At 37.7% G+C, this 13,989-nt stretch overlaps 1 protein-coding gene across 7 annotated transcripts in view; it reads left to right on the forward strand.

Moving 5' to 3' along the window:
- The window catches only part of LOC121282105 (AMP deaminase 2-like), a 153,571-nt gene extending 141,497 nt beyond the window's left edge, over positions 1 to 12,074 (forward strand). For all 7 annotated transcript variants that reach the window (XM_041195575.1, XM_041195572.1, XM_041195573.1 and 4 more), the window contains one exon: positions 1,705 to 12,074. In XM_041195575.1, coding sequence (XP_041051509.1) covers positions 1,705 to 1,911 — 207 coding nt within the window. In that variant the 3' untranslated portion in view covers positions 1,912 to 12,074. The remainder of the gene's footprint in view (positions 1 to 1,704) is intronic.
- Positions 12,075 to 13,989: the final 1,915 nt, after the last annotated feature.

Below are 13,989 nucleotides of genomic sequence, written 5' to 3' on the forward strand. Positions count from 1 at the left end.
AACATTGCAGGGTTTTCAAAATATTTGACTGCAAGATTCAACGTTAGAGGAACCAAAGGTTTGGGATGAAGTTTGTTGCTTTTATGGCTTCAGATCTTATTTTTAAAGTATTTTAAATATGGAACACTTGTGACCGGTTGGGTCTCATCAACTATTTTTGTAATTTTGTATTTGTAACTGAAATTTCAGCTTTGACAAGACCATATCCTAATAACCAGCTCTGAATTTGCCCAAGGGCTTGATTTACATGGTTAGTCCGAATGCGGTGTTTGATTGATATGAACATTCAAATTTGCAGCTTTTATTTTGTTCTGACTGCCTAAAAAATAATCATAGCTGTAACAGCAATGTGCACTTGATAGGTCAAATTTTGGGTTATTGAGTAGGCTAACATGGGGCCAAGTGGTGTTGCCTGTTTAAAGAATTCTTTTCTTTCCCGACTTGAAATACTTCCGCCAATGCAAAAAGTATCCAAAATATGATTGGTACAGGATAGGAAATGTTGTTTGGTTAGTCAGAGGGTGTTTTTTTTTGGTGGGAGGCAGTTTAGAAGGAGGTTTGAAGTTCATTACAGTGCTTAGGGCCATCACTGTCCCACTTTTGGGAACATACCAATCTCAGCCCACAGGATGAGCCTAGGCCGTTAACTCATGTGGCAACTAGCTCAACCAGGATACAATCCCACATGGCTCCAGCAGCTCAACCCAAATGACCCTGCTGCTTGTGTGAACCCAGACGATGGGCAGAATTTAATGAGTGCAACAGGGGTCTTCTCCACCAGTTATAGAACCGGTGAGAACCCCATGCTTCTTCTCTCCAAGAGCCCCAGCACAATTATGAGGCAATCAGGCACTTAATCGAATGGAGGCCCGATGCTATCCAGGTTAAGGGCCCAGTAGGGCAGAAATCCCACTCTTGCTCCATAGAATGGTGATCACTGCCGGTATTACACTTGGGCCTGAGGTGGGATCAGCCATGGATCCCTAGACGGAGGTGAGTGTGGGCGGGTTTGAGGGGGGGGCCTAGCTTGGAAGAGTGGCATGGTGTGGCGTTTCTCAACACGAGCAGGTGAGTGATATCCTGAGGGGCACCCCCTTCCTGTTGCTGGCTCCCACAATCTGACGCATAATACCCGTGAAAGAGGGATTCCCCCATCGTAGAAGGCTGGAGGCAAACCTGACGGGGGTTTACTGGACAGCCTCCCCGGATGGCAAGAACCCTGCCCGCCGCTGGTTGAATACTAGCAGTGATAGGATGAGGCCCTTAAGCGGCCCCCACTTGGTATTTTGCCTCGTTGGTAGCAGGGTGGGGGAGGGGGGCCTTAATTCCATCCGATGAGTGTTGACAAGCCATTTGACTTTAGCGATTGTCAGAGTTGAACACTGACCCAACATTCACAGTGTGCAACCAGCACTGGATAGTTTTCATGGGTGAAAATCTTGTTTTTTCCTTTTTGTGATCTTTTTTCTTCCCACCCAACCCAAGATACATGTCAATCAAAACGATCCTACCACCGTTCCGTTTGAGATCAAATAATCCTGTCTAAACAAGGGACAGAGCCTGTGACCTTAATTCCAGTCTGCAAAATAGTGAAGCAGTTTTATTAATGATTCAAATTGCGTAAATTGGTTGTTTTCGTTTCTCTTGAATGCTGTTTCTACATAATTCCTTTTTTAAACAACGCCTGCTTTTTTGACATTTCAGGTGAAAGGTTACTGGTTGGGACCAAACTACCAAAAGGAGAGTGTTGAGGGCAATGATATCCGTCGCACTAACGTTCCGGATATTCGGGTTGGCTACCGTTATGAAACGCTGTGTGAAGAGCTGAACTTGATTACACAGGCATTGATCACTGCGGAACAGTTGGAGAATAATTCCATAAACATGACGCCAGTATCTGAATCACGATAAACCACTTTTACATTAAGTGAATGAAGGCCTTCGCATGGGAGGCCAGAGCTGTTAAAACCAATGTAAACTGGACACCTGTAGAATGCTAGAACATCTGGCAGTGTTTACCCTCACTATATCATTAATACATATTATTATTACTAGGAGCATCTGAAATGGAAACAAATTGAAAACCTCACCCTTTAGTGCACACACAAGATTTTACCTTTCATTGTACTTGTTTTACAATAATGTGTCAGTTATTTAAATCTAGTTGCCTGTTCCTTTTGATGATCTTTTAGCCGGAATATCAAAGTTATCCAGGGTGAGGAAGTAGCGCATATGCCAGATTACTTATCACATGACTGTGACCATGTCCTTCATTTGGCTTCTCCTCAAAAGTTCTACCTCCCTGCATTCCAAGAGGTGCTATGGTTGTACAGTAAAACATGCCTTTGCAGCCACCCATGTTAGTGACCATTAAAATTCAGGCACTGTTTCGATTTTTCCATTATTGCATTTTTAAAAAAAAAAAGACATGACCAGTTAGCATGTTACTCCTGTAGGCATGATGTGACTAGGATGTTTAGAAATTGAATAGGTTTGATTATCTGATGGAAGTTCAGTGAACATCCACATTATATATGTTTGCTGTTGAATAGGGGTCCACATGAGCACTCTGAGCAATCCTTTTTTTCCTTCCTGTCAGCAACCTGATGGTAATTTCAGGCTTGGTTAAGTGTTAGTGCTCTTGGGCTTAAACCAGAAGATTGTGGGTTCAAATCCCGCTCCAGGGCTTAAGAGCATATTATTTAGAATGGCCCTCCGATGCAGGGCTGAAGGAATGCTGCACCGTCAGAGGTGCCGTTTTTCAAATGAGACATTAAACTGATTTTAATTTCTGTTCATTAACAGATTGACATATAAGAAGAGCAAGGTAGTTCTCCCCATATCTTGATCAACATTTAACCATCACCCAACTTCACCAAAAACAGATTAACTGGTAATTTATTTCATTGAGCATGGCAAGATTCCACAAAAAGCAATTTGGCTATTTCATTTGCCTACAAAATAACAATGATTAAACTTCAGAAGCAATCTCCAAGTTATAAAGCATTTGGGACATCCTGAGGACTTGAAACGTTCTTAAGGTGTACTTGGAATTTGACCTCATCTTGAAACCTTCCCCTCCCCCTCATGGCCCACCAATAAAATAAATCTAAATTTGATTTGTAAATCAGGCGTGGGTAACAGTAACTAGTCCAGGACCATATTAACGTGGAGCTGGTCAGCCTGTGGCCTCATACATCCATTACCTGAACGTATTCCAAGTTCTCTAAACTCATAGAGTTCTAAACCAATTGTCCTAAATATATTGCATGTGATAGTGTTGACAGAATTAGGTGATTTATGGTATTTGTGTTAAATAATGCACCTTACACAAAAAAATGTTGAGCCCAATTTTATATATTTATTAATTCATTTGTATATTAAGTCGAGCAATCTGTAGGCTGTTTTAAATCTGCTGGAAAGTTGCCTAGTATTGCTGATGAAGCTTCTTTGATCAAACTGCTGTTTGTACATTTGCTCAGCATTTGAGCTGAGTGTTCTGCTTCCTGGTAGCCTTGCAAAGGTAGATGCAATCAGCTTCATTCCAGAAGATGTAGGTTTATTTGCACTAGGTTAGCTTAACATCTTTGCCGCTCATACAATTGATGATTATTGACTGAAGCATGGGGAACAGTGGCTGAGAATCAGTGTCTTATTGCTGCATGGTAAAATACTGCCAACACGCCTCTGTAATTTCCTGTTAAATGCTGATGTGCACATTATGTTTAATGAGCCCCATATCCACCTACAGTACCTCAGAAATACATATCATGACCGTGTTGCATTTGACAGTGAAAAGCTAAATCCCTGATGCCAAAAGAACACCTTTGTAAAAGTTGCTTGTGGCCTTTTTTGGATGGTAATTTTGTTTCAGCTACTTGTGAAAATGAAACTCAGATAGCAATTGTGCATGGACACCCGTGTTCATGTTTGCTGTTCAACTCACTGGTACTGGAGGACTAATTGTTTAAAGCCCAGAGCCAGAAACTTTTCAGGAGGAATTTCCTGCTTTTCTAAGTGGAAGAGAGCAGTGGATTAACCTTTCTGTAATTGCTATTTGCTTTAAAATCTAGCTGTTTCAGTGAAGCTTATTTAACATGTAGGTTTGGTGCAAATGGTATATATACTATGTAGTGCATACCTCATATAATGTACAGTTCCATTCTTTCACAAGGCAGCATTTTGTGTGCTAGTAAAATTCAGTCTTATGACTGAACTGAAGGTGAAACCCAGCATGCAACAAATCATTAGAGCCAGAAAGACAATTGTTACTGTTGAAGGGAAGATACTTACCTGAAGTCTTATTGGATGGATGCTTTGCTTTGCTCTTGTGGTACAGGACATCAGAATCCTTCAATATTATTTACAACCTTATGCCACTCACATAAATCTTCTATTGCCTCAATTACAGGTACCCTTAATAGATATCCTCAAACTGCCTAAAAGACAATGAAATAATTGCCTCAGTGTTTGCATGTTTGTCTGAATGCTATCACATGAGGAATGTTTCACACCTATGAACTGTTTTTTGTTGGTATAAAACCAGCTTTTACAAATGTAATTTATTGTAAAAAAAATAGTAAATAATGTTAGGATACTGAGACTATTTTGGCGTGGGATAATAGAATTTTATAACCAAGCTGAGCTTCAGTGATGTGATTTACATTATTGTCTAAAGTTCTTGTCTGTTGCAGTCTTGTAATGTTAACTAACTGCACTTGCTAGTTGTAAAATAGTGGGAATAAGAAGTTTCACATCAGTGCATATATAATGCAACTTATTACTTGAAAGCAAAATAGTCAGATCTATGTTTGGGGACGTGTGGAATTTCTGAGTATTACTAAAGGACAGCCATCAAGAGATTACTACAACATTAAGTACAGTATACAATGTGGGTCCAGCATTATTCAGAGTACAATCAATAACCCAATCAGTTACCTGACAGTGATTTTATAGTACTGGTTCATAATTAATGAGTCTGGATCTTTGTAAGTCATTAAAGATCAGAAACAAGAGTCTTCACGGATTGTTGCAGAGTTCCCCCAGCATTTATCACAAAGTAACATGTACTTCAGTACAATAGACAGTAACCATGCTGTAGTTTAGTAGAATAGTGGGAATAGATTAGGTGGCTCATATGGGGTGAGGAAAAGCATCGGCAAGGACTTGATGGCTCCACTGACCTGTCTGCGCTATAACATCCTGTGATTCTAAGCTATTCATAAACATATTTTGTGCATTTGAACTAAGTCAGCAGTTGCTCTACACTGATTGGATTTATACAGAGCCTTTGAATATTGTCTAAACATTTTAAGATTAATTTGTCCTGCATCCAAATTGATGCATTTTTTAAAAAAAAATTAAATAGCTTAACTACCCTCTTCAGATGCCCCACATCATTCCCAATTGTTGACTTTCAGATAGCCTGCCACAGTTTCTGCTAAAGTGCCCTATAACCAACCTTTTAAGAGGGAAGGACGAGTTAAATTAACAAGAGATTTTATTTTCCTTCTTAATTCTCACTGCCTTCTTGCATGGGTATACCTCATCTCAGCATTGCCTCCGACAGCCTTGCTGGTAAGTAACAAATCACAAGCCCAAACCTAATTTTAATCCTGATTTTTAAATTCTATGAGTGATTTCTTGTAAAAGCCTGGAATCATCCATGGTTCAATGTTTGCATGTTTTGGAGACCAATGTAATGATACTTGCTCAACCCAGATTACACACATTTGAAAAACAGATGGGGAAGTACTTTGTACATCACTTCATTATGATGTCTTTTTCAGCTGGAACTTGTTCAGCCAGTGCTGCTCATTTTTAAGGATATATACCAATCAGTGCTCAAGTGGCTAGAATTTTAGTTCTATACATTTTATATTATTTCCAAGCTTTTTTTTTTTAAAAAAAGTGTTGCCTATCGTACTACAGGTCATCTCATGCAGGCCCTAAAATAATTTTTACTGCTGGAAGTTCCCATTGTAGCTGATTGGCTGATTATTTAAATCCTTTATATGGAATGATATCTATTACTAAAAGATTATAATATACATCTTTTAAGTGTCACTGTTCCCCATTGTACTTTCTTGAGAAGACCCTTCTAGTTAGAGTGTTCATCAAGAGATCTGCTATTAAATGGAAGAATTAAAAATGGCAAGAAGAGCTGATTCACTGTATTACTGATATAGTATAATAATGCTTTAAATGTAGCACTCATCATGTTTTTAAGAACAGGTTATTCAAGTTAGCTTTTCTAGATTAAAACATTAGATTAATGCATGACAAAATAGTTAACATTTGAAATAGCTAATATTTTGACTGTAACTCTATTGGAACTTTTTTGTTGTTTACATATCAGATTTCCAGCATTTAGTTTCTATTTCTATCTCTAGTTTTTCTAGCTATTCCAGTCAGTATACTCTGATTTGGATCCGATCATGTTTCGTCAAGACTTTATTAGTTGAACAGTTTGATGTGTATAATCTGAGAAATGTAACTCCTTGTCTCATTCTTTGGTGTAATTGTGGGTTCCCTTTACAGGCAGATATAAGCAGCTGTGCTAAAAGACTAATACTCTGGTTGTCTGTTCCAGTCAGTACTTGGCATCCAGAGTCCAAACACAACAAATTCAGCTCTGAAGCAAGTCAGGTCTATATTATAGAGCACAAAGACTCCTCTAGAATAGGGAGTAAATTAAAACTGTTATTTTGTACATTGACCTATTTGTCTGACAATCCCACATAATGAGATTGTCAGGTATGTACAGCCAATATATTGCTTTGAGGAAAGTTGACTTTACTGGTTCAGAAAAAAAAACAAGGGTGGAAAAAATTGCGCAATATCATAAGTTCCATTTCATTATTGGGCAACAAATGTTGGCCGAGCCAGAGATGCTGACATCCCATGTGAAAGAACTTTAAAAAAATCTTCCTATGGCTGAGAAAGTCCTTTATGAGCAAAACAGACTAGAAATGTTCCAAATTCAATCCCAAGTGTGCAGAGATGGAGCAACAATAAGCATTATAGCTGCAGCATCCCTGAATTCAGAAAGCGAGTTCTTTTTCCCGATGGTTTCACAGTGACCCCTACTGGCAGCCTATTTGTGTGGCTCTTGAGTGAGGAGATGATTAATCTGAGCAGTCACTGATTTTCCTCCATTTCTCCAGTCATCTGCCACAGTCAAATTGCTCCAAACACCCAATGTTGAAGCATAATGACCACTTAACCATGGTAACAGAGAACACCCGCTATCTGGTGGAACTGTACCTCAGTAAGAGAGCCATTGCTTTCAGAAAGAAAAATGGAGATGAGCACTGGAGAACAGGAGTAATTTGCGAGGAATGGTAGACAGGAGAAGAGAGTGGAAAATTATTTTATTTAACTTAATGCAGCTTTACTTAACACTTTTGTGTTTCACTGTTCTGTGCAATGCCACTGATAATTTGGAGAGTTAATTTATCTTCAATGTGCATTGTTCCATGCTGTTTATGAAATTCATCATAATTGAGTGTCCCATATCAGCAAATCCTTTAATCCGGACTTTTCAAAAGTTTGGCTAAATTGGTAGATATCTTAATGTTAGTTTTGTTCATTTTTTAAAAATCCAAGCTAGTTAACTACCCGTGGTGTTCCCTGTAGTCAGTTGTTTCTATAATATACAGAGGACGGGGATAGAGACTGCAAAAGTCTCTCCGCAGAACCACCTTGTGACCAGAGTTTACAAATATCTTTGACATAGCAAAATTGAACCGGAAATGTTGTTGACAAGGTGTGACCAAAATTTGTGACAATGGGTTTACGGACAAGGAGTGTGTGCTGTACCCATGAATTTACAAATAAATTAAAGTATTGACTATAATTAACACAGACCACATCAGTTTTTGGCATCTCTGTTTTGCTGCATTTAAATATATGCAATCAGAGTACCTTCTACTGCTGTTATTTAATCAAAATGTAGAGGTAGTCATCCAGGCACTATAAATAGAATTAATGCTTCAAGACAATTTATTTGTTTCAAACTAACTAAACTAATAGACTTGCGTTGAAAAATTAGTGTGTACAGTCTGAAGCCCTGTAAGTTTGCCAAGAGAATTTTACATGTTCAAAATTAAATTTTTGCCGCAAACTGAGTTATACATAATATGTGATTGTATTTCTCTGGACGTTAAAATTTTATTTAAGTTACTTATGTCACTCCTATTTGAGGTGAGAAGCATCAGCATGCTGGTGGAGACTGGTTAACATGGAAAGAAGACCTGTTTGACAGGATTTGGGCAATGGGATGTTCTTAAACAACCTTTAAGGTTTGCCAGCTATGTTTGTTCATATTAGTTGATCTAAAATTAAAGAGTAAATCTACTGTCTGTCAACACACTTTTCAACCTCAATCAGTTATCGCATCCCTTGTTGGAATTCAAGGCTCAAAAGTCCCAGAACTCTATGATAAATGTTACTTTTATTATAAGTTCAGCCTGACTCAGTTAGTAGCACTCTTGAGTCAGAAAATTCCATTCCATGAGTTAGGCACATAATTTAGGCTGACCACTTAATGCAGTATTGCTGAAGTGCTGCATTATTGGAAGTGCCACCTTCTGGGTGAGACATGAAACCAAGGGCACCCACCTGTTTAGGTGAGCATTAAAGCCCATGCAAACATTCAAAGGGGAGCAGGAAATTCTCCTTGTACACAGGCCAACATTTCAAACTCACGAAAAACATCTTATTTGCTATAGCATTTCACTGTGTACAATCGCCTGTGGCATTTGCTTACAAAATAAGTGACTCCACTTGAAAGCTGGTTGTGAAGCACTTCAAGATGTTGAGGACTTGAAAAAGAATGATAATAGAAATAACTTTTTTTCATAAAATGTATTATGCCTGGTTTAAAAAAGATAATAGCAGAAGTGTGTAATTATTGTGATAGTCGACAGAGCAGGGGAAGCTGTCGCTTTTGATGGAATCAATGGTCAGTTTTTAAAATTTTGCTATAATTAATTTGATAGGTTAACTTAAAGAGTTTAGAATTTTTATCAAGACTTTATAAATGCTAATTTTAGTTAAGTCTTTATCATCTGCTGTGTTGTGTTTGACATTGGTCTTCAGTTTTTCATTGCTTTGTAAACATCTTATTCCTTTACTGTTTACCTGAAGATCAGCTTAGTATCAGAGATGGCTGCTACGGTTTTTATAAGCTTCACTAGCTGCACTGGAGATAAGCCATATTTATACTCCACTGTGAATTACATAGAGGCAGTAGTGATGCTTTTGCATAGTGTTTCTCTTGGGTATGAAATTGATAAGCAAGGGGGTGAAAGGTTATTGGGAGTAGGCAAGAATGTGAAGTTGAAATTAAAATCAGATCAACCATGATCTTATGGAATGGCGGAGCAGGCTTGAGGGGCCAAGTGGCCTACTCCTCCTAACTGGTATGTGAAAGTGCTATTATTAAAACACTAGATCAGGATATAAATCATCTGTTTGAACAACACACCTGGCTTGTACTGTTCACACTGTAGTTTACTCATATATTTGTATTCCTTAAATAATCCATAGCATTTAAAATCCTTTTCTGAATTGCGATTGGTTGGATTAATTTGGAATTCGGAGTCTGATTTTTAAAACGATTCCTGGTTCATGACTCTCTTGGGCAATCTTAAGACATCCCGCCCATCGGAAAATCCATGGGTTCAGGTGTAATGGTGATTCTAAACCTTGTCCGATTTTACTCGGCATTGAGATCATCTGAGAATGATATTGTGCAGTAGGTGAAACTGACATTCTGCCCTATCCCGTGCATTTCCTGCATTTAGCAAGGAGAGGTACTTGCTTATGAAGTGGAACTACAGTTCCAGCAAAATGCTGTTTTGTACACTAAGGACCAGGTTTAACGTTTTGTTTCTGACTGTGATAAATGTCAAACTTGAAATGGTTTTAGCACAGAAGAAAGGAGTTAGTTTCCCGCTATTTTGTAAAGCTTATATTCTCAGGTTTGCTGAGTTGAGTCTCGGTTCTTCCTTCCCACATTTCCTATTGGTTATGATAATGTGAGAAGGCTTTGTAAATGCCCACAAGAATGGGGCACATCAGCAGATTATGGCAATTTTTGTGGAGCACTACTTGTAGTAGGTGAGTTTAGCAATGACATTACCACTACAGGGTTACACTGTTGCTGGGATATTTGTGCCAGTATTCTATTTCTGATTTGCCTTTCTATGAGGGTGTTTTGTCAAGGGAATGTTGAAAGAAATTCTGAATCAAATTATTTGCAGTTTGTAAGTCATTGTTCTCTCTGAAGCTATGATGGTGTCAGCAGTAGTGTGAGGTCTCTGAGATAGAGAGTACTTGGTATGCAGTGCTACTTAACTTGCACACAACTGCATTCTCCACTATTGGGAGTATTACAGTAAATCATTATATACTGAATATTATGAGAATTGTCATAGACTGTAATGGAAGCCTTGAGCAGTTAACAGGGGAGATGAAGTCCTTTATTTGTTTTTGCTGCACTGTGTGTTCCATGCCGCAACTCATGGTACAACTCAGGTAATATTTTTGTGGCACTTTACCTGTTACCCAATTGTTAAAACTGCTTTTGTTGGATTTCTATCCAAAAGTAATTTGTAATGTTGGTGTGATTTTTGGGTCACAGGTATTGCCAGCAGTTTTTAATATTTCTGCGGAATTACTCATAGATTCTATCATACTGTTAAGAGACTTGAATACTTGTTTAAATACCAATGCTCATGCTGGTTAAATACTTGTTGTTAAGTATCTTATGGTTTTTTTTATTACAAAGTACTGGCCTCATTTTTAATTTTTGTTGTTTACTGTTCCATACAAATAGCACAGCACATTGTACTTCACTGCACAAAGAATGCTAACTCACACCTGAAAGAATTATGCTGTGTAATAGTTGTTCTAGCCATGACTAACATACATCAGTGTGCTCTGGCCTTTTTTTTTCGCTGCTTTTTATGGTTGGTTCAAAGACAACTATGTATTTTGCTTTTTTTTCTTGTTCCTCGATGTTGATTAGCTTGACAAAAATGCTGATTTTTACACACCAAATGTGAATGGAAGGCAAATTTTAAAAATTCTGATTTCCCATATCATCAAGCCAAACTCGCCTAAAAAATGTAGGAATGCACCTGGAAAGGTTTTGGTGGTCTTTGAAACCTGTTCACAAAAATATAATTATGGTATAAATTGTGATGAACTTGTAAATGTGCAACCAGCATAGATTCCCCCCACACGCAACTGACCAGTGCATTACATACTAGAATTTCATGCTTGCAGCCAGAAAATGGTGACATGAAATTGGCATAAATTGACTGCTATGGACCTAAAGTTTAACATGTGTGCATGGCCATATGTGTTGTTACTGTGATCTGTCTGCAAAAACAAATGTATGAATTACCAGATTTTAAACCAGGTACATATGAAACAATGGAAAAACTATGTGGACCTCCGATTGAAACGTTGAATTTTGGTAACCATTTTGCATAGAAGCAGACCTAAACAAATGACTGTCAGAACATTAGCCTGGAAATGTAAGACTTTAGGATATTTGAATAGTTTGGTGCTGTTGTTTCTGGATCTGTAATCCAGGAACTGAGTTCAAATTCTACAACTGATTGATTGAATTCAGTTTAAACAAAAACTTCTGTAAAGGAAAAGCCCAATTGCCTAATGTTTTTTTCAGGAAGAAAACCTGCTTTCTTAATCTTATCTGGCCTATGTGTAATTCCAACAGGATTGGCTCAGCAGGTCAGCAAGAAAAACCACAACTGCCATATTCTCGGGGCAAATAGGCAGCTTTGCCAGAAATGCCCGTATTCATGAATGAATAAAAAAGAAATACAGGCCTGTATTTATTTTGACAGTATTTGGCAGCTCTGTAATAATATGGTAAATAAGGATTCAGTAATTTGTCTGATCTGCTGGATACCATCTGTTGTTTGGGTATGTTAATGCCAGTTTTGCACTGTAATGTGACTGCTTGTTAATTCTGTTAATTGAGACTGCTGAAAATGTAATTATGCTGAAGTATTGCATTAAAGAATTGTTCAAAAGTTCTGGCGTTATGCAGTGTGAAGGATAATTATACAACAGAGTGAGAATTACCTATCCATTGGATCTTGGGTGCATTTATCACAAAACCTCTTGTTATTTTTGATTGGTGGACTCTATTTAAAATGGCAGAGGAGTGATTCACCAGCAGTGAACTGGCCACTTCATTCCCTACATTACAACAGTGACTAAACTTTTTATTTTAAAGTACTTCATTGGCTGTGAAGCTCTCTGGATCATTGCAAAATTGTGAATGGCCCTTTTTAGATACAACTGTTAATATTTTTATTTTTTGTATTTTTGTAAAGTTGGATTAGTTGCAAACGAGTACCTTTTCTAAATTAGCTCAATACTGCCAAGTTCTGTGGAAAAATTAAATTTTAGTTTGTCCAACAGCAGGTATTGTTTCTAACATTAACTATGAGTATAAAACTGCAGGCAGAGCTTGAACTCAGGTAATATACATGTATACACATACATACACGGAACAGCCTAATGGATTTTTTTTTAACCCCAAAGTAGTTTGGATGTAATCATCTTTGCCAGCTCCTAAAAATTAACTAAGTTAAAAGCATTAACTAATATTGTTACAACATTGAGCCAAATTAATGGTGATTTTCTAACTCCATTATTCTTGTGCGTACATCATAATGGGAGTAAAGTTCTTGTGACCAGGAAATTAAATCTGATTCAATGCAATTCCTGCTGCTTTGCTGGGTGGTTGATGGTGTATTCAACGGAAAACATGTTTAGATACATCATTTGAAAAGGACACTGAGGAATTAGTTCAATGTAAATTACTTCCTTCCTTTATATTTTGAGACTTTGTCCTATAGTAAATGTTCTTGCAAAAATTATAAAATTGAGTTTGACACACAGTCTGTTCCCATGTATGGATAACATGCATTTACATAACCCTAATGAATTGGCAATCTTAAACTTCCAAAATAACATTTGACTCTGGCCTATTATCGTATATAGTTTCAGCGTTAATCACAATTCTCATCCGCCAATGAATAATGATTACAAAAGTAAAAATGCTCTTAAGTACTGAGCGGGTCAGGCAGCATCTGTGGAGAAAGAAGCAGTTAATGTCTCTGGTTGATGATCTTTCATTAGAACTTGTGACAATGTTAGTTAATGATTTTAATTTAGTTAATTTTTAGGAGCTGGCAAAAATAATTACATCCAAACTACATTGGGGTAAAAAAAAAAATCCATTCTGCTGTTCGGTGTGTGTATACACACGTATGTATATTACCTGAGTTCAAGCTCTGCCTGCAATTTTATACTCAAGTTAATGTTAGAAATGATACCTGCTGTTGGACAAACTAAAACATGAGAAGGATGTAATTTGCATTGAAATAACGCATCAAAGTTCTGTTTATTCAATAAATCAAAGCCAATGGAATTTTTTCACATTCTGTGTTCCTTTTTTAAAAAGAAACATTGGTTAATGGGTATACAATGTGTCAGCTGGAAGTGTCTTGGCAGTTTTGAGGACACTTTTATTGGCACAGCTGCTCCACTTAATATTGCATCAAGATGTTCATCTGACATTCCACTGTCAACAACTTATATACAGTGCCTTAAACATAGTAAAGAGTCTCAAGGTGCTCCACAGTAGCATTATCAAACAAAATTCGACATTGAGCCAAAGTAGATATTAGGACTGATGACCAAAAGCTTGGTCAAAGAGGTTCTAGAGGCTGCCTTTCAGAAAGGAGGAAAGGGAGACTTAAGTAAGAAATTCCAGAGACTGGATATCAGGAATCTAAAGGCATGGCCACGAATAGTAGAGCAATTAAAATCAGGTATGAGCAGGAGTCCAGAATTGGAGGAGCACAGAGATCCAAGGGTTGTAGGGATGGATAGCTTACAGAGATGAGGAGGAGCGAAGCCATTAATAGATTTGAAATA

The sequence above is a fragment of the Carcharodon carcharias genome, chromosome 9, assembly GCF_017639515.1.
Source record: "Carcharodon carcharias isolate sCarCar2 chromosome 9, sCarCar2.pri, whole genome shotgun sequence".
In the NCBI taxonomy this organism is placed as follows: domain Eukaryota; kingdom Metazoa; phylum Chordata; class Chondrichthyes; order Lamniformes; family Lamnidae; genus Carcharodon; species Carcharodon carcharias.